Source organism: Carettochelys insculpta, chromosome 12, assembly GCF_033958435.1.
Source record: "Carettochelys insculpta isolate YL-2023 chromosome 12, ASM3395843v1, whole genome shotgun sequence".
NCBI lineage: Eukaryota > Metazoa > Chordata > Testudines > Carettochelyidae > Carettochelys > Carettochelys insculpta.
In genome coordinates this window covers 29359944-29378919 of record NC_134148.1, presented here as the reverse complement: position 1 = coordinate 29378919, position 18976 = coordinate 29359944, and the positions used below count along the sequence as shown (strand labels likewise).

The 18976-nt window shown below is 41.9% G+C and overlaps 1 protein-coding gene across 5 annotated transcripts in view; it reads left to right on the top strand.

Annotated features, from left to right (window-relative positions):
- The window catches only part of ARNT2 (aryl hydrocarbon receptor nuclear translocator 2), a 155663-nt gene extending 137067 nt beyond the window's left edge, over window positions 1-18596 (top strand). For 2 of the 5 annotated variants that reach the window (XM_075007309.1, XM_075007310.1), the window contains exons 18-22: window positions 493-519; window positions 1005-1143; window positions 3573-3738; window positions 10013-10149; window positions 12652-18596. In XM_075007309.1, coding sequence (XP_074863410.1) covers window positions 493-519; window positions 1005-1143; window positions 3573-3738; window positions 10013-10149; window positions 12652-12750 — 568 coding nt within the window. In that variant the 3' untranslated portion in view covers window positions 12751-18596. The remainder of the gene's footprint in view (window positions 1-492; window positions 520-1004; window positions 1144-3572; window positions 3739-10012; window positions 10150-12651) is intronic. The other 3 variants (XM_075007312.1, XM_075007311.1, XM_075007313.1) reach the window with 3 other exon arrangements.
- The last annotated feature ends 380 nt before the right edge of the window (window positions 18597-18976 follow it).

Genomic DNA, 18976 nt, shown 5'->3' with positions numbered 1-18976 from the left:
ATGTGTATTTACTTTCACTACACTGTACTTATGGGTAACATAAGTAAAATGTACTTAGGGTTAAAATGCTGGTTATTTGAGAGTTCTGGATGATGGAATGCTGGTTAAGACAGAGTTTACTGTACATTTAAGTGTATGTACAAATGTGTGTGTTATAGATAATATATCCACTAAGTCTAAAGATTTCCATACAAGAATACTGAAACACAGAGGATACAGTGGAATAGTCATGAGTATAATTTTCATTATAAGAAAATATTTCACAAGCTGGGAAACAATTAATTGTAATTCCCACGCATTCTGGTGAAATACATTTTTTCCTGTTTGTATTCTGTTTTTCGTTCCAGAGCTCAGAACACTAGTTTGTTTGATTCTTTCACTTTGATTTGTAGCTGTAGTATTTTTTAGCACCAATGGGAGGAAACATGAATTAAAAGCCGCTAATCAAACATATATCTTTGTTACATAACACATATTTTCTTCTTTTTACAGAAAGAATGCAACACTGACAAGAAACAGGTTAAAGAATATTTATGAACAACATCCTTTCAGAAGCCTCGATTCAGGGCAGCATTTAAGCATGTGCTTAAATACCACTGACTTTAAGCACATGATTAAAGTTAAGTACATACTTAAGTGTGGTCCTGAGGAGAGCTACTTTCCTGAATTGAGGGCCAAGTCAATATGAAAAATAATTTAGTTACACATCTTTCCAAAATCATCCCGTTGGTTGTATTAATGCAAGCCCTTTGGATGAGACCGCATGAATCTAAGAAGAATTTGGCACACTGTGTCTGCATAATCAGTCTGACATTTTAGAATTTCAAAATGTCTTATACTTTTAATATTGAAGTCATGTCATTTTCATTTAGCTCTTATGCAGACAATCCAGAAAACGTGCCTTAATGGGATGGTTAACAAAATTTCAGTATCTGCCATACAGTTTACCCATCCTAAATACTGTAGTATCACCCACAAGTCACTTTCTGTTCTTTCCCCTCTAGCTCATCTGTGGTACATGTGCCTGGTGTAAACGATATCCAGTCCTCTTCTTCAACAGGCCAAAATTTGACACAGATCTCTCGTCAGTTAAACCAGAGTCAAGTTGCCTGGACAGGAAGTCGTCCACCATTTCCAGGACAGGTAGGTGTTTGATTAAGGGGGGTTTTAATGGTGCTCTAACAGTTTGCCACACCTGCAAATTTTGCAAAAAGAACAAATCAAACTCCCTAGTTAAAATTTGGTAAAACATATCTTTTGGGTTTTTTTTTTTTTGGGTTTTTTTTTAAAAAGGAATGATGAAATAATTTCCTCCATTTCTGATTTATCTGGTCAAAATAGAAAAGTTCAAGGTCGGTTGCTCCTTTGCATAATTCTAAAGGAAAAATATGATTATTTGTACTAATATATACATACATGATCCCTACAAAAATCTGTGTTTAAGAAATCCTCAATCCTGTATAAATGTGTGGTTTATGTGAAATCAACAGGACTATGTACATTATGCTTGTCATTAAAGTTCTGATGGTCAGAGACCTAAAAGAGCGTGTCTACTCTGCAGCTTGGGAGCCAGCCTCCCAGCCCAGGTAGGCAGACTCATGCTACCTTTGCTTGAGCTAACATGCTAAAAACAGCAGTGTGGATGTTGCAACTCAGACACAGCCTCAGGCTAGTCACCAGAGCTCAGACCCAGGGTCCAGGTGGGCTTGTGTGTCGGAGCTGCCACCTAAGCCACAAAAACTGCATTGCTATTTTTATCCTGGTAGCTCAAGAAGGGCTAACTTAAGCATGTTTTCCCAGGCTGGGCTACTCCCAGCATGTCCAGACTCATTACGCACAGCCTGTAGCACATACTGTATTCAGCTCACCTGTCCATCTCAGTACATTGAAATGCCTTTAGAGAAGCCAGTATGCTAAGGGCTGAGTAGCAACCCAATCCCTAAGTTCTCTTGTTTTAGTCGGTTTAAATAAGACAATTTTTAATACTATTGTAAGAATAATTGTTTGCGTTCAATCTTCTGATGTAGTCTATAAAGGGACTTTAAAGTATGCACTCAATCGTATTGCTAGGAGCTTAATTATTTCCATAATAATTAGCTTAATTAATCTCCTAGTTTCACATGCATGCTAACCAGCCCTCAGTTTACATCAATTACTGTGCTGTATCTATTCTGTATCCTAAAGAAATCAAATTGAAAAAGTATTTTGACGTATTTTTGTTTATACACTGTGTCGGAAGGGTGTTAATTATTACTGATAAAAACGTGACATCTCTTCTTACCCTAAGCCATCAGCCTGGTCAGGTCTGCATCACCAGAGTACAAACTTCAAAAATACAAATATATTTTACCATCTTAAAAAAAAAAAAAAGTCCCACATAAATGCCCTGTCTTCTTGTCATTGTCACTGTGGGAACCTTCATAGTTAAGTCACTTCTCAGCTAGGAACTAAACTGAAGACTTGTATTTTCATCATGTTGTTTGCCTGTTAGGCTCTATTCCTCCCCCCGCCCGGCCGCCTCCCCTATTTGCCCAGAAGAGTAGTTGCACTTCAGTGCACCAATTGTCTATAAGATCCACATCATTAAATGTATCTAGAGATGTTACTGCTTTTAATTTCAAACAGCAGAACTTGTTAAATACCAATCTTCTATAGAGCTGCTGGGCTAGTAGGTGCAGGGAAGGGAATGCTGTGTTGTTAAGAGGATTCTATTACTGGTGCTGTTTGCTAATGTATTGTTACTTTGTTACTCGGATGTTGTCTAATTTTGCCAGTGTCATAGGGTTGTTGTACTATTTAATTCCATGTGACACGCTTTGAGGTCCTTGGAAGTCATTACAGAAGTGTAAAGGATGGGTGTTCTTAATTGAGTTGAACTACTCCCTTTTAAGCAGAATTTGGTTATTTTACCCCTGAGATAGTAGAGCTGTGCATCCTCCCTCACTCACCAAGTCTGGCATGCAACTGCTGAGGGCTTGCCTGAGGTGAGAAAGAATGTATTCATTGTGCTTCAGGTAGCCACTGGGCAAGCTGACTGGCATACTCTAAAACCAGGCAAGAAAACCCAGCTGGCTTTGCAACCCATGCAGAGATCCAGCACCTTCACTTATGCCAAACATCTGGTGGTCTGAAGGTACGAGGTACACCTGACAAGGCATTCAGATAATTGGGAGAATATAAAACCAGGACATCTGGCATATAAAGATTCATTTTTTGTATATTTTCAACTTTTGCTTCTAGCCTACTAGAGGGGGAGGGGGGAAAACGTTATAGAAGGTACAAACTAGTGATAATGATAGTACAAAATAGTGATTCTGTTTTGGAATGCATGGAGAATATTAATTGGCAGGAAAGTTGTTACATTTTCAGTTACACTCTCTTGCTTTCATTAAAATTGAACAGCCACAGATCCACATTGATGGAAATTGAATGGGCTTAAGCTAGGGATAATATACTTAATCTTATCTGCAATGTTTATTTAACAGTTGACTTTAGACGCTCTTAAAATTTGAGTTTATCATGCTGCTCTGCTGTTTATTCCAGCAATACCAATAACTTTTTCTGTCTCTCAGCAAATCCCATCGCAATCTGGAAAGGCTCAGTCATCACCCTTCGGAATTGGAACCAGTCATACCTATCCAGCTGATCCATCATCCTACAGCCCTCTCTCCAGCCCAGCCACCTCATCCCCAAGTGGAAATGCTTACTCAAGCCTGGCAAACAGAGGAGCAGGGTTTGGTAAGTTTCAGATTGTGTATCTCAAAGTAAACAAAAAGGTGAAATACTGATTTGTTTTAAATCATTGGACCAGCTCCTCTATTGTCTCTGGCCTCTGTATGGGTTTGTAGGGTTTGCTGGGAAGGCAAGAGATAAGAAACTTCGCTTCTTCTTATGTGGTGCAGTAGACTGAGATGAGTGCGAGGGGCCCCTCCCTCCATGCTCCACCTCCAGCGTCCTAAAGGATGCACTGCACACCCTTCCTGACATGGAAGCACTCCCAGACTTCCTGTTGGCTGAGTCATCTTCACTCTGCCCTCCAAAGGATCCCAAAGTGTCACAGTCCAGAACACTCTCATTTGTTAAACCAGTCTGAATGTGTGAAATTGTGTCCTGTCATTGCTCCTCTCCCAGGACACTCCCTCACGGCTGATTTTGTGCAGGTAACTCCATCGCCCTCTCTCAGTTCCACGCAGACAATTACCTTTGCTAGTCATACAGTGAGTTTAAACAGCTCCCTTATTAAACAGCTGGGTGTGTTTCATTGTGTTTCCTAGCGGAACACTTCACGTTCACTAAGCCTAATTTTTAAGGTGAATTTTCTCAGCTACCAGTTTGAAAGCAAAACGCGGCAATAGTCCATTTCTGTCTTTTATTATCACCGGAGATAGGATTTGACCTTTCATTGATGTCTTTACTCATTGCTTTTTCTTACCCAAGCAACCCTCCACTGACTTCAAGATCTCATATTAAATCAGGAGATTTCTTTCCCTCACTCCTTTCCCGTCTTTCCTCCTCCCAAGTAAGACCTGGGTAAGAACTGAGTTAGACATGTTAGGCTTTGTCCATGTGAGATCTCTTCAGGAGCTAAGATATAACCATATCTTTGGAGCATATAAAAGCGAACAGGTATAGCAAAGGCACCTCCAATTCTGCCTGGGCATCATCATCCTCATCAGATAGATATGGATTAATTAAAACAATAATTTTATTTCTGTGATTGAAGAAGACTTGGAATTGGTCCAAGAAGATGAAATAATGTTGAATGTGGTTAGGACTTGTGTGCTTTCTTTATTGCAGCCTTCCCTATTTCAGACACAAGTGATTGTTGTTTTAATTGTTAATTTAGAACTGGAATGAGTCTCCTCGCTCATCAAGTCTAGCCCCTACTCTCACAGGCAAGCCATTTGTATAACCTGCTCATCATCTGATCAAACTCCATCTTAAAACGCAAAGCCTTTAAAGCTGCATGGACCCAGATACCTGATGGCAGGAAGCTGAGAGCATGCTAGAGGCAGAAACAGTATGAGCCCCTCACAGTAGACTCTGTCAGCCATCCCTGTAGATGGCTAGCAGTCAGCTGCCCCAAGGTTCCTCACAGAGGTTGCAGCAGCCCAGCCAGTCCCCAGCAAATGGGCACCAAGGGCCTAGAGCTGTGGGACTTCCTCAGACTGTGGCAGCAGAAGGTCCAGTGGGAGATGGACAGCAAATACCACAAGGTGGCCACGTGGAGACACCCTGCCTGCACCACAACCAAGTGTAGAGCGAGAGAAAGGATCTGCAGCAGGAATATGCCCTGACCCGGGACTTCGACAGCTGCTCGGGGGCAGGGTCCACATCTGAAAATTATAGGGAGAGGGATTGCTCTTTGATTTGAGTATTAGCCTGTGAAACCCGTGATTGTGAGGTCAATCCTTGAGGGGGCCATTTAGGGATCTGGGGGAAAAAATAGATTTTAAAGAAAAGGGATGGTACTTGATCCTGCCAAGAGGGCAGGGGACTGTGTTTGATGACCTCCTGAGGTCTCTTCCAGTTATATGAGATGTGTAAAACCAATCAGGTTACTTGTCTGTTTGTAGATGGTTCCAGAATCTCATTGAGGGATTAACAATGGAGAGTAACTTTTTTTTTTTCTCCCCAGTAATTTTCTTACACATGTACCTACTTTTTGTATTTCCACTCCAGTTCACCTCACAATGTAGGTTTCACCCATGAAAGTTTATGCCCTAACATATTTGTTTGTCTCTGAGGTGCTACAGGACTCCTCTTTGTTTTTACAGAGAGAGATTATAACACAGCTGTATCTCAGAGGCTTTTCCCAATGTTATAAACAAACTTATTGATGGCTGGAAGCGTTCTGACTTGAGCCTCATGATTATACTTGAAGAGTGTGAAACTCCACAGCAGCTTACGTTACTGCATAACTAGTTAAGTAGCATGGTTAAGGGTAATTCTGCTGTTTAGTCTCTTCAGCAAGTGTTCAGGGGATGCCATCCAAATGAGCTGTTCCTGAGGGAGCTCCTGAACAGGGGGAAAAAAATTCAGTAAGTGAAATAAGAACATTTTTTCCCTTCTACCCATGCATCCACATGCACCTTCTATCCAGTGGCCTGGAAAATCTGCCTGTAAGCATATAGGTCGTCGACCATGGAAATGAGAGAATATAAAATGCAGATGGCTACTGAGGCCTGAGTTAAGAATACCACAGCCAGCAAACATAACAGCAACGTTTCCAAATCCAGCATGACATGCTGGTAGTTCAGAACAGTCAGTGAATCAGCTAAGAAGCCTGAGGTAGGTTGCCAGGAACAAAAGGTGAAGAAAGAGCACTCAGCTATCCTTGGCCAAGATCTTGTAAATTTTTATGTACAGACTAAGCCAAAGATTTAAAATCACACGCTGACCATAGGACCTTGTATACACTAGGAGCTGATTCAAAGCCTCCTGAAGTCCGTGAAGGGTCATTGCACTGATTTGCGTGGGCTTTGGATTAAGCCCCTAATGCATTGAGTTTAAAGAAAGTTCCATCCAGTTTCCTTGGCCCTGTTTTCTCACTGTGTGAGGAACAAAATAAAAACAGTGGCTCATATTCCTCTGAACTTAACATTAGAAACCCTATGCAGGGAGTTTTCCCTTATTTAGATTACATTTTTCTTTTTGCTTTTAATGCTGATTTACTCACCCTTGATTTTTCACTCAACCTTATGAATGAAATTAAAGCAGTTTCATTCCTAGGGCTTGTCTACACTACCTCCCTACTTTGAAGGGAGGATGATAAGTAGGGTGTCAGGAGATTATTAATGAAGTGCTGCACTGCATATGCAGCACTTCATTAAGCTAATTCTCCCCCGCGGCAAAATTTTGAGGAGCAAAGGGACTTCGAAGTTGCACAGGCCGGTGAGCCGCGGCTACACGCAAGCCAGCTTTGAAGTTTAACACTTTGAAGTTGCTGCAGAGGAGAATTAGCATAAGGAAGTGCTACATGTGCAGAGCAGCACTTCATTAATAATCTCCCAGCACCCTACTTGCCATCCTCTCTTCGAACTAGGGAGGTAGGGTAGACAAGCCCCTAGCCCTTTTCACTCTTTGGGCCACACACACTAGCATTATGCTGGCTTGCTGAACTCAGCAGCAGCACGGGGGGATGTGTGCATCAAAATGGATGACTTCCTGTTAAGTTAATCACAGCAGCATTTCCATTGGACTTTGTTCATTTGTGTTTTGAGAATACCTACGCATTGGTTCCAGGCTCCATAGCAGGGACCTGCTCATTTGGTGTGAAATATTTTTTGATCTACATCAGTTTGAATTCTGTTAGTAAGTAAATGTATTACTGAAGTAGCAGCCTGAACCTTCGGTTGGCAATCTGTCTTGCTGAACAGAAGACTCATTTGCCTCATGAATAAATCTTGGCACATCATACTGAGCAAAACAGATAACAGCTTGCTTTTAAGGGGTAACTTGGGTGAACTTTGTTGTGACCACTAGTATGGTGCAGGATTTGTGAGTCAGTTGAATTCTTTGTACCAGTAATGTCATCATGGGTGCAATTGTAATTCTCTAGCCCAGATGTGACAGAAGCCTGCCATTGCAGTTCATCGGTCTTCTGGGATGCTGCTTACTGTTTATACCAGTTTCGTAGCTGGTAACACAGAGGGACTGGAATCAGAGTGGAGATATTTGTGATCTGCACCTTGCGGAACAATGATAACTGTGAATTGAGGCAATTTGGCCACTTCCATGTGCTGTTCTTTTCATTTTTCTGTGTTGCAAATTTGGTTTGTGTCTGTCAGGAGTCCAGTGCAACATGGAAGGCAGAATCGTATGATTCTATGGGAGCGGCTAGGACAGGGGGTCAGCAAATCTTTCTGAGGTGAGGGGCTGAAATTTGACCCTAGAACCTTTATGTGCAGTCTGAGTGCTGGTGATACTTTTAAAAGTCACCAATAGTCCTACTTACAACAGCTTCATTAATAAGTAAATAAAGATGCAGAGCTTTACTGTTTAGGTGATGGCTGATAGCATTAACTGGTCTTTTGTTAATGCACAGGCAGCGTGGCTTGGAGCAAGCTCCTGGCTGCATGGGGAAGGAGAAGGGTGGGGCGCCTGAGTTCCTGATGCACATGCCACTCTTGGCACGCATGCTGAGGGTTGCTGGCCTCTGAACTAGCAAGTTAGCCAGTGGGTCTGACCTGCAATATTCTGATCTACCAGTGACCCCCAAATTTGAGGTTGTGCATCTGAAGGAGAAAAGGCAAAACCAGAAGCAGTAAAAAGGAAATGTTTGGGGAAAAATGGTTTTCAGATTAGCTAGAAACATTTTTAACTCCTGAAACAAGACATGCAGCACCCACTACTGAAAATAAACACCTGTATTACTTCCTGAACAATTCACTGGAGATGCATCTTCCCTCTCCTGTCTCAACCTAAGGAAAGCCATAGTGCTGTGTTATGTTGTGGAAGGGACAGCAATGGCTTGAACACAGTTGCATATCTAGCAAAAAAATGTTAAATTTTCCATTTCCTGGCTTGGCAGTAGCAGCCAGAAGCTATCTACCATATTATGGATCATGAACATCGTGGAAGGAAGAAGTGCTGTGGCACCTTTATGGACGAACAGATTTTTTTGGAGCATAAGCTTTCATAGGCAAAATCTGACACAGTGGGTCTTTCCCCTCGAAAGCTTATGCTCAAAAAAAATCTGTTATCTGTAAGGTGCCACAGAACTTCTTGTTGGTTTTGCAGATACAGATTAACATGGCTACCCCTCTGATACGCGGAAAGAGGGCTTTACAAACAGCCTGTTTTTTAGTTCCATCGCCAGGAAAGTCTCTTGGGTGATATTTTTTCTATTTAAGGCCAAATTCTGCTGACCCCAGTATAAAGAAAAATTGAATTGCCTTCACTTGATAAACGTAATTATGAACAACAAGCAGTCCTGCAGCACCTTAGAGACTAACACGTGTATTAGGTCATGAGCTTTCATGGGTAAAACCCACTTCATGAGAGAGTAAAAAACCCACAAAAGCTCATGACCTCATAAATTTGTTGGTCACTAAGGTACCACAGGACTGCCTATTTTTGAAGTTACAGACTAGCATAGCTGTCTCTGTGAGATAACTTATGAATATACTGTACTCATAAAAAGTGTAGGTGAAGGAGCTGACAGATGCAGCACACGGTATCAGATGAAGAACCAGATGAGATCCATAATCCTGTAATGGTCATTAGGATCACATTAAACCTTTTTATTCCTTCAAAACCCAAGTGGACCAGCACTTTTTGGCATGTGAACATAGCAATTCTGCAGTTCTGAGACTAAAGCCACATGAATTAAATATTCCCTTTATATCTATAATAATGGAGGACAAAATAATCCACCAGCCAGCACTCTAAACACGTCACTTCTAAATAAGACATCAAGACAAGCACCTGTGTATGTTGCCATTTAAAGGGTCAAGAAACAATAGATTTTGTAAGTGGGGTGCTGACATGCTGCCTTTTCAAAATTTGAATTATACAATCCATCAGTGACAGTACTCCCCCTGGTTCTGCTCTTGATCTAAGAATTTATTGAAGAGGACACGCATTAAAATGTCTGTCTTGTCATGCTGTTTTTGTGTGAAATGGCAGGTATTTACTCTCGTTATTAAAGGGCTATGCAGTACTGGAGAAAAACCTGGCAAGCCCAGATTAAGTTTCATTACATTCTCCATGATTTTACTTTGTGCTTTACTATTAGTTGTAGTAATAAGTAATTAGTAATCAGTTGTACTATTAGCCTGTTGTCCCTGATGGGTTGGTGCAACCACAGTAATTCACTCTTTGGTTGCAATCTTGCACCCTTTAAATCAGTGTCAAATCTCCCCTTGACGACACTCCCACCAGAATGGCTCCATGCTGAGTATTTGTGCTATGAAATTTATTTCTGAACATCCAAGTTCTTGGTACAAGTCTCCAGAAAATGTGTATGTGCCTTTTAAAGGAACTGTCTGTGTGAATCTGACTCTTTCAGCTGAGAGTGGCCAAAGCAGTGGACAGTTCCAAGGGAGACCTTCGGAGGTCTGGTCCCAGTGGCAAAGCCAGCATCATAATCAGCAAAGCAGTGACCAGCATTCTCATCAGCAGCCCAGTCAGACTGAAGTCTTCCAAGTGAGTAGAGTCAAGGGTTCATTGTGTCTACAGGTGTCACAAGTCAGCCGTCTTGTGATAGTGAGACTCCCTCCAGTGCTCACAGCATAACACGTCGAATTAAAGGGAGCTCAGTCAGAGGCCACTACTGAGGAAACATGTGGCGGGGGGGCCCACCTACCACATAACAGCCTTACCCCCACCCAGGGAAGGGCTGGGACAGCCTCCCTCCTTCACTGGCCCTGCCCCTGCTCTGCCCTCCCTTTTCTTCCCCTCTGTGATGTGGCCCTGGGGTCTAGCGGGCCCGGGATTCTGGCACTGGCAGTGGGGGTCTGCCCTCCTCCTCTTCCGCCCGCTCACTGGCCAGGGCAGGGATCATGGAGCCAGGCGGCCCCAGCTACATTGCTCAGCTTCCTGCCGATGAGTGCAGGGGCAGGCCCAACCCTCCCCCAGGTGAGGCAGCCAGAGGAGCAGAGTGAACTGCGGTATCATTGCTCCACTTCCCCCACCACTGCCAATGAGTGCAGGTGGGCCTGACCCCTGCTGTGGGTGCCAGCCCTACCCTCCCCCAGCTAGTTCCTCAGGCCGTTGGCTGGCCTTTTGCTCCCCTGATGCTGACTCATCTTATTGTCCCTGAGACACAAATTACACAGTGCTCGGTAGCCACTGCCTGCTCATCAGTTCCTTGGCTGTCTAGGTTTTGTGATGGGCAGAAGGGTAATAATGTGCATGTGCAGCATTGAGTTTCTGCAACTTCCGTTGGCCTCAGTGAGGGTTGAGAGTGCTCTGCGTTTCTCAGAATGGCCTCAGAACATTGTCAGATTGGGCCTTTCGTTTACCCAGTCTAAGTGCTCGGTGGATCAACGCTGCAGCGATTCATCCAGTGTTCGTTGACTTATCATGTCTGCTGTTGACACAAGAAATCGATCTCTGAGCTCACTCCCATCAATGCCAATACCCCACCACAATGAGAGGAGTAGTCGGTGTTGGTGGGAAAGCAGGACCCCATCACTTTACCCCTTGCAAGACTCTGCAGTATGTCAACTTCAGCTATGCCATTTGCACAGCTGAAGTGAATCAACAGTGCCAGTAAGTGTAGACAAAACAATGGAAGAGAAAGGAAAGAGGAGTAACCAGTCATTTCTAGTGAGTCTTTCTTTTCCACATCACTCAATTCCCATCTTCTGCATCAAGGCCATTAGTTAATTTTCCATACTGAAGAATAATTGAGGCATATAGACAGAACCCACAAACACAGGTTAAAACTCTTCATGCCTTGGTTTCATCAAGGGATGTGTGTTACCTATGCTGAGGAAGCACTCCCAGGAGAGGAAGATCAGCTTACGTCTTTGTATGCATTTTCTGTTTTGGTTTGAAATGTCTAAATTGTTGCCCTCCGTTGTCACCAGAAAGCACCCGCTGCTCCGAATGGCATCTGTGCAGCAGTTGCTATGATTGCATCTCGGCAGTGGCTGATCCAGTATCTTAGCACAGTGTTTCCCAAAGTGTGGGCCATGGCCCAGTACCAGTCCTTAGAAAATATACAACTTATCATGCGTGATCCTATTACTTTGTTACACTTCATATTTTCCTGTGCAATTAAGGTAAAAACAATGTTAGGCACGTAAGTATTTTATATCAAGATTTATATTATGTACTATTATTATTGTGAATAAACAGTGAAAATGTATTCATTTTTCATATGTGTTTATATTTTTGGGCTGCAAAAAAATGGTACTAAAAAAACTCAGGTTCTAACTATATAAAGTTTGGGAAATCCTGTCTTACCATATTACCACATATTACCCTCTCTAACAAATGGTATATGTTTAGCTCTGTGAAGAATGTGCGCTACAAGGGATAGTCAGACCTATGCAGAGGGCCAGCACAGAGCCTATTCTTTACTTAAATCCTGGTTCAGCCCTTGAAGTAAGACACAAGTGAGATTTATACAGTGCAGAGGACACAGGCTAAACCTCTGCATGGGATAAATTTCACGTTATTTTTCCATCCTTCGGCCTTAAAGGTCTAGAGAACGTGAGCTATGCGGGAAGACTGAAAGAACTGGGCTTGTTTGGTTTAGAAAAGAGAAGATTTAGAGGGGACATGATAGCTGTTTTCAAGTACCTCAGAGTGTTACAAGGAGGGGGGAGAAAAATTGTTCTCCTTGGCCTCTGAGGATATGTCAGTGAGCAATGAGCTTAAACTGCTGCAAGGGAGGTTTAGCTTAGACCTTAGGAAAAACTTTCTGTCAGGGTGATTAGACACTGGAATAAGTTACCCTGGGAGGTTATGGAGTCTCCATCATTGGAGATATTTAAGAGCAAGTTAGACAGGTGTCTGATGGGGGTGATCTAGGTGTTTGGTCCTGCCAAGAGGGCAGGAAACTGGACTCAATGACCTCTTGGGGTCCCTTCCAGTTCTAGTGTGTTATGATTTTCTGATCTTAAGTAATAATGAAGAACAAAAAAACCCAAAAAACCTGCAATAAAATGACACTTCACTTTGATGTTCCTTATACAGGACATGCTACCTATGCCGGGGGATCCAACACAGGGCACTGGCAATTACAACATCGAAGATTTTGCTGATCTGGGCATGTTTCCACCATTTTCTGAGTGATTTACAAAGCAGAAAAATGCTGTGAAATGAAGTTCAGCAACACCATTTCAGTGTGTTTTTGGCTCTGCTTTTTCTATGTTGCATTACTGTAGAATCTACTAACAAGAAGTCTTGTTTCTCATATTTTGGATAGTGATATAGGAGTTCTCTCTCTCTCTCTCCTCTTCCAGTGTGTGCGCTGAGGCTGAAGTTACACCACTTTGGTGGTGGTCACTGACAGATCTGTTCTGTGTTTTCTTGCCATCTGCCTCAGATGAAAAACTTGACTTGATTGTGAAAAATCTTTAAGGCCTATATATTTGAATGTGACTAGTTCTTAGTGCTCTCTTTTAGCAATGTCTAATTCTCCCCCGTGGCAGCTTCGAAGTGTCAAAGTGCCGGCCTGCATGTAGCCTCAAAATTGTGAGGAATAAAGGCCCTTTGAAGTACCCGTGGCTACACGCATGCCGGCACTTCGAAGTTTGTTGCTTCAAAGTTGCTGTGGGGCAGAATTAGCCTAATGAAGTGCTGCATGTTCACTGCAGCACTTCATTAGTAATCTCCCATCACCCTGATTACCATGCCCCCTTCAAAGGTGGGGGCAAGTGTAGACAAGCCCTTTGAGTGGTAAATTTTAAATAGATAATGAAGTAACAAGACAAACAGAGAAGAGGTAAAGAAACATCCAGTTACAGGGTCTACTGTTCCATTTCAATGCCTTGCTTTAATCTTAAATTTCTGAAAACAGGTTTAGTATTTGTATTTCTTTGATTTTTGAGATTTTGAATGTGCGTTTATACAGCATAATGCAGTCCTCTCTTAACAGAAGATTCAGCACCTTTTTATTCTTCTCTAAACCCAGTTTAACTTGAATATGTGTACATTTTAGTACTGTATGTATATCTTGTGCTGTATGATGTGATTTCCTGTATTGATAGGGGTTTTTTTAACATATAAAAAGAATCCACTCCAGAGCGTACCAAAAGTGGTGACAATGTAATGCAGAACTTAGATATTGCAGGATTCTGCATCGCTTCACTTAAAAATAACACTAATTGATTAATTCTAGTAATTCTGTTTTTTTTCCAGAAATTTACTTACATGAGCTGTTGGTTTCTTTTCCATTGAATTCATTTAATGAGGCCTATATTTCTATAATTTTCTCATGACATAGTTTTATTTTATTTTTTGGCCTTCTATTATGTGCATTCCCCCAAAGAAGTCTGTTTTACAAAAGTTACTGTGCAACCTGTGAAGAATACCGCTTCAGCACCAGGTGCATTTCAGTTCCATTGTGAACACCTTTTTTAACTTCTGTGCAACATTGCATTTTAACAGTTAAAAGGGGTGCTCTGTTACAGCAGATTCACCTAGGCTCATTTACTGAGAGCAATGAGCTAGATTGTTTCATGTGCCACACAACTAAAACTAATTTGTAATAAGAACCAACTGGACAAGTCCTTGTCTGCCAAAAACACGGTGGAGTTAACTTGAAGTTTCACTTTCATGCTAAATTCCTGAGCATCTACTGACATCTGGTAAACCCACCTTCTAAGGGTTTCACAACACTGGGCATTTTGGAGGCTCAAGCCATCCAGAATGGTGCATGTGTTTCGATGGCTCTGGATCAGGCTGCCTGGTAGAGCCATCAGAAACTTCTGGAATTTCTGTTCTTTTATTTACATTCCCACATGATTAGTTGGGTTACAGAGACCTGGTGTAAAATGAAGATTTACAGCCGGGTAGTCCCTGCTGGAAGCATGAGGAATTACCCAAGCACAAGAAATTGAGCTTTTTTTAAAATACATTGAAGGTTGCAAGCCAGCCCCCTTGGAAAAGGGAAGGAGGATCCAGATGCATACACTTGTGGATGCCCTGGGATCCACACAGATCTCTGGACACCTACAAGGAATGAGGGAAACCTGCTCACGGGCCCTGACCCAGTGTCTCCACAGATTGCCAGCCCACATGCTGCTGTTGTCTGGCTACTTGAAACTACTTCTAAACTCGCAGGTGTCCTCCAGAAGGGTGGACAATTGGGACAGAGCAGTTCTCACTGTCCGCATTGTCCTGTGTGAGTAATGATTGTATGGATGATGCCATAGAGGGCAGTCGTCTCTCTAATCAGTGGCTTGCTCTGACCACATGGGTCTCATGCAGAGAGACTTGCACAAGCTGTCGGACCCAAGATGGCAGGCCACCAAGACCCTGCTCCCAACCCCAATCATGTGACTGGGTCTTGTCCCACCCTGCTCTGTTTTCTTGCATGCCAGGTAGCTGAATAAGTTGTCCTCTGAGACTTGTCTGCCATTTGTCTCTTCAATTTATTCTCCAGGGCCGGACCTGTGTGCCATTGAAGGGGTGTTTTATGAATATGGTTTTTGCTTTTTTTTTTAATGAAAACATCTAGTTCTAAGCTTGATAATGAACTGCAGAGGCCTCAGATCTCTGGACTAAATTATCAGAATGAGAATCATCCTCAGCAGAATCATCCTGTTTTAAAAATGGGCACTTCTCCTGCCCCAGGAGATGAGGGGAATCCCCAGCTACCTGAGGAAACCACGCACTTATCCTGTATTTATTTTAATACCTTGATATTCATTCCTTTGAAGCTACCCCTGCTGCCTTTCATTCCCATCTCGTACATAGTGCATGGACAAAGAACTGAGCAGCGAATTCCACTAAAAAACTTCCGCTCCCTGTAGTGAGTGTGTCAGCTGAATTCACTGATCTCATAAAAGATACCTGTGTTCTGCATATGGCTGTGTGGGAGAGGCGAGACATTAGCCTCTGTGTGGTAAGGAATTATAGTGAAAGGAGAGGTAGATGATCCTGATTGTGTGACATATCTAACAAGGGGGGAAGAAGGGAGTGTGTAGTGATTTATATCTCTCTATTTAATGCACGGGATGTGATACATTCAGTACTTTTTTAAAATTTAAAACTTAGGATTTCTGTAAAGTGAAAAATTAATTGCAAATGGTGTTCCTATGTCGGAATCTCCCTGACAGGTTGCTCTGTGTAAATATATATTTTGCTTGTTGTTCCTGGATTCAGTTTAAAATAGTGTGTTTATGAAAACTGTTTTTTCTAGCCCAGAAGAGATTGTATACATATCACTGTCTTTTATACTGTAGATATGTAGAAGGCTGATCAGTCAGTATTTGGTAGTACAGTTCAAAGTTCTTTTTTTTTTTAAAAAAAGAAATTCAAGCATGTCAGTTTTTTAAAAATACAGTATTACTACAGGTTGAACCTCTCCAATTCAGAACTCTCTTGTCTGGCAACACCCATAAAAATCAGGATTTTAGTTAGGTGGATGACCAGTTATCATGAGTGTGGGCAAGTTTCCCATGGCCCCAGAAAGTTTGTTTCCAGCCACCAGTTCTGGCTTTCAGTGTTTTGTGCTGTTATTTAGCTGTAATGTACCCCTATATGTCTTCTAAGAGCCTAGGAAGCAGTGGAAGTGTTGTTAATGTGTTAGACAATACTGACCTCCCATGGTCCAGCAAATTCTCTTGTCCAGTGCCAGTCACATCCCAAGGTTGCCACAACAGAGGTTCAACCTTTAGGTTGAAGCCAGTATGCCCAAGGCATTGGTGCAAAGTCTGTTTCTTGTCTTCTTCCTCCTCATTCCAGCTTATGCTTCTAGCCACAAAAGTGTGTTGCTGTAGTATTAAAGGCCAGTCTCAAAGAGTGCAAGACTTGCACCCCCATCACTTTGGACCCTAGTATGTCCCTGTTTGTATTCAAAGATCCTGAGCCAAAGCTTTCTCCCTGTTTCTCCATTTTGCCTAGCTCCCTACCAGCTGATCCCACCCACAGTATCTTTACATTGCTTTCCCTAGGGTGGGAAAGGCAGATGTGGGTGATTTATTTATTTATCCCCCCCCCCCCCCCGAGGATGCTGTTTTTTTCATACCAGCAGGCCAGCAAGAAAGGTGTTTTTAAAGAGCATTACGCTCTGCAGCCTTACTCCTGAGACCAAGACATTAACTAGTGCTTCTAGGGCTCCAGTACAGCATGTGCAGCCTCCATGCTAATGGCTGGCTCTTTTGAAACAATCTTTTTTCATTCTCATTCTTGTGGCAGCAAAGGCTGTTCAGCGTAAGTGGAATTATACTCTCTGTTTTGTCTCTGGATGATGATAAAACAACGTTACATGTATGATGACTGAATCTGCTAAGTGCATTTTAAAATGGTCCTTTTTTACTTTGTGCCATTAGCATATCTCCTGGGGCAGTTCTGCTGCCAGCTTGTGGAGTTTGCAGTGTTTACATGCAGATTCTTTTCCAACCTGCCAAGCTGTGTTTTCAGGTCTGATTATACAGCACACACAAGTGTCCCTGAAACCAGTGAGACATAACAGAACTGAAACATTCTGCTTTTTAAATCAATTGTGCAAGGAACGACTAATGGTCATGTCACAAGTGGAGTAAGCTGCTTCCATGAGTAGGATTCTAGACTGGGACCATGTTAGTATGCGGAGGGTTTTGCTTGCTTATTCATATAATCCATCCTGTTTCCCGACCATAAGTATTTTACAGGAGTGATTGTATTGGCTAACTTGTTAAAGGCACTACTGACAGTGCCTACATTTATACTTAAACCAGATATGTCCATAACCGGCTTTGTTGCCTTCTTTTTCTTGAGCCTAGTCTGAAACTGTAAATATTCTTGCAGCACTGCCTTTTTTAACTCCTAGTTACTTTTTTGGCACAGTGTCATATAGTGTTGGATTTACCCAATTGCTATGACATATATTTTTATACATAGGCATACTCTTTTTCGAGAGTAATACAGCCACTTAATCATTAATGCCTTATCGGTGCCATGTCATACTGCTGTTGCTCTTTGGTTGGTTGGTTTGCAACGTATCTGGTGGGTTAATTTTTGTGTCAGATATTTCCATTTTCATGGCACTGCTTAAATTGGGAGGTAGGTGATTGTGCTGTAGCCCCAGTTGTATCCGTTGCCAATTGGGGAGAGGGAAGAAGAACTGAGAATGTGTCCCAAAACATGGGAAAGGAGGAAAAAAGCAAGGGCACGCCATGATGGCTATGGGGCCACTAGCCTTCTACTCCTGCCTTGAGCACGCTTTCCTGCTTTGACAGCTATGTAGTTAAGGACCAGTTTGCTTAGAGTATTGATCTTTTTTAAAAATAATAAGCACCAAAATATTGGCTTCTGTTGTCGGGTTAGGCACTTGGTTAACTTACCTGTTTAAACTCTTTATATTACTGTGACATTGTGTTGTGGCTAAAGTGTATTTTGTACTTCTGAATGTGATATATTTATGACTAACAGTTACAGAATCAGTTGTGTGTATGTATATCTAATAACTGCCTTTTTAAATTTCATTACAATAAAAATGTCATGAGCTATTATTAATTCATGTCTATATAGAAGAAATTGTGACACACTGCTTGCACAAACAGAAGGCCATGGTACATCCAGAGCTTTGATATTCATGCTTGCAAATCAGAAGAAGGGCTTTGGCTTGTCTTAGTTTTTTGTAGCACTCAGTATAGGACCACATTTCCGCATTTCATAACCCAAGATTGAGAAGATGTAAGTATGTCTTCCGTGTGTGTGGGGGGGGGTGGCCAAAAAGAGAGACAGTACAGTGTATAAACTACATTTTTCACCTTATTCTATTTGTGTTCTACTCCCCCTTCCCACCCCATCCCCAACACCGCTGCAATCTTTTTAGAGCAGTGTTTCTGAAACTTTGCCCCATAGAACGCTGGTGTTCTGTGAACAACTCACAGGTGTGCCATGAGCATCTGAAACTTTTTTATATCATACACTGATTATATATATTTTCTGTTATTAAAATTAGATACAATGTTACTACTTTATTGTTATGATACCTGATTAAATTACTTCATTTTGGTTTTGCTGTGTATGATGTTAGTTTATTTTTTGTCTGACAATTTTTGTTTTAAGAAAATTTTCATAGGCGTTCTGCATAAAAATATTATTGTATGGTGATCTGTGGTCTCAAAGTTTAAGAAACACTGTTCTAGAGGACTTTGTTTCAGGGGACCCTGTGCCACTGTGAACTGTGTCCAGCCCTTTACATGTTTACATACTTCAGTCTCCCACTAGTTATTCACTTTCTTTAAGAACAGCTTGGTTAAGCAAGGCTCGGTGTTTGTTTGTGCATTAATGGCATGAGGGAACCGAGCAGTAAGTTAACACAGTCATAAATTTTTTGAAAATCATTTGATGTTCATTTTTGTCC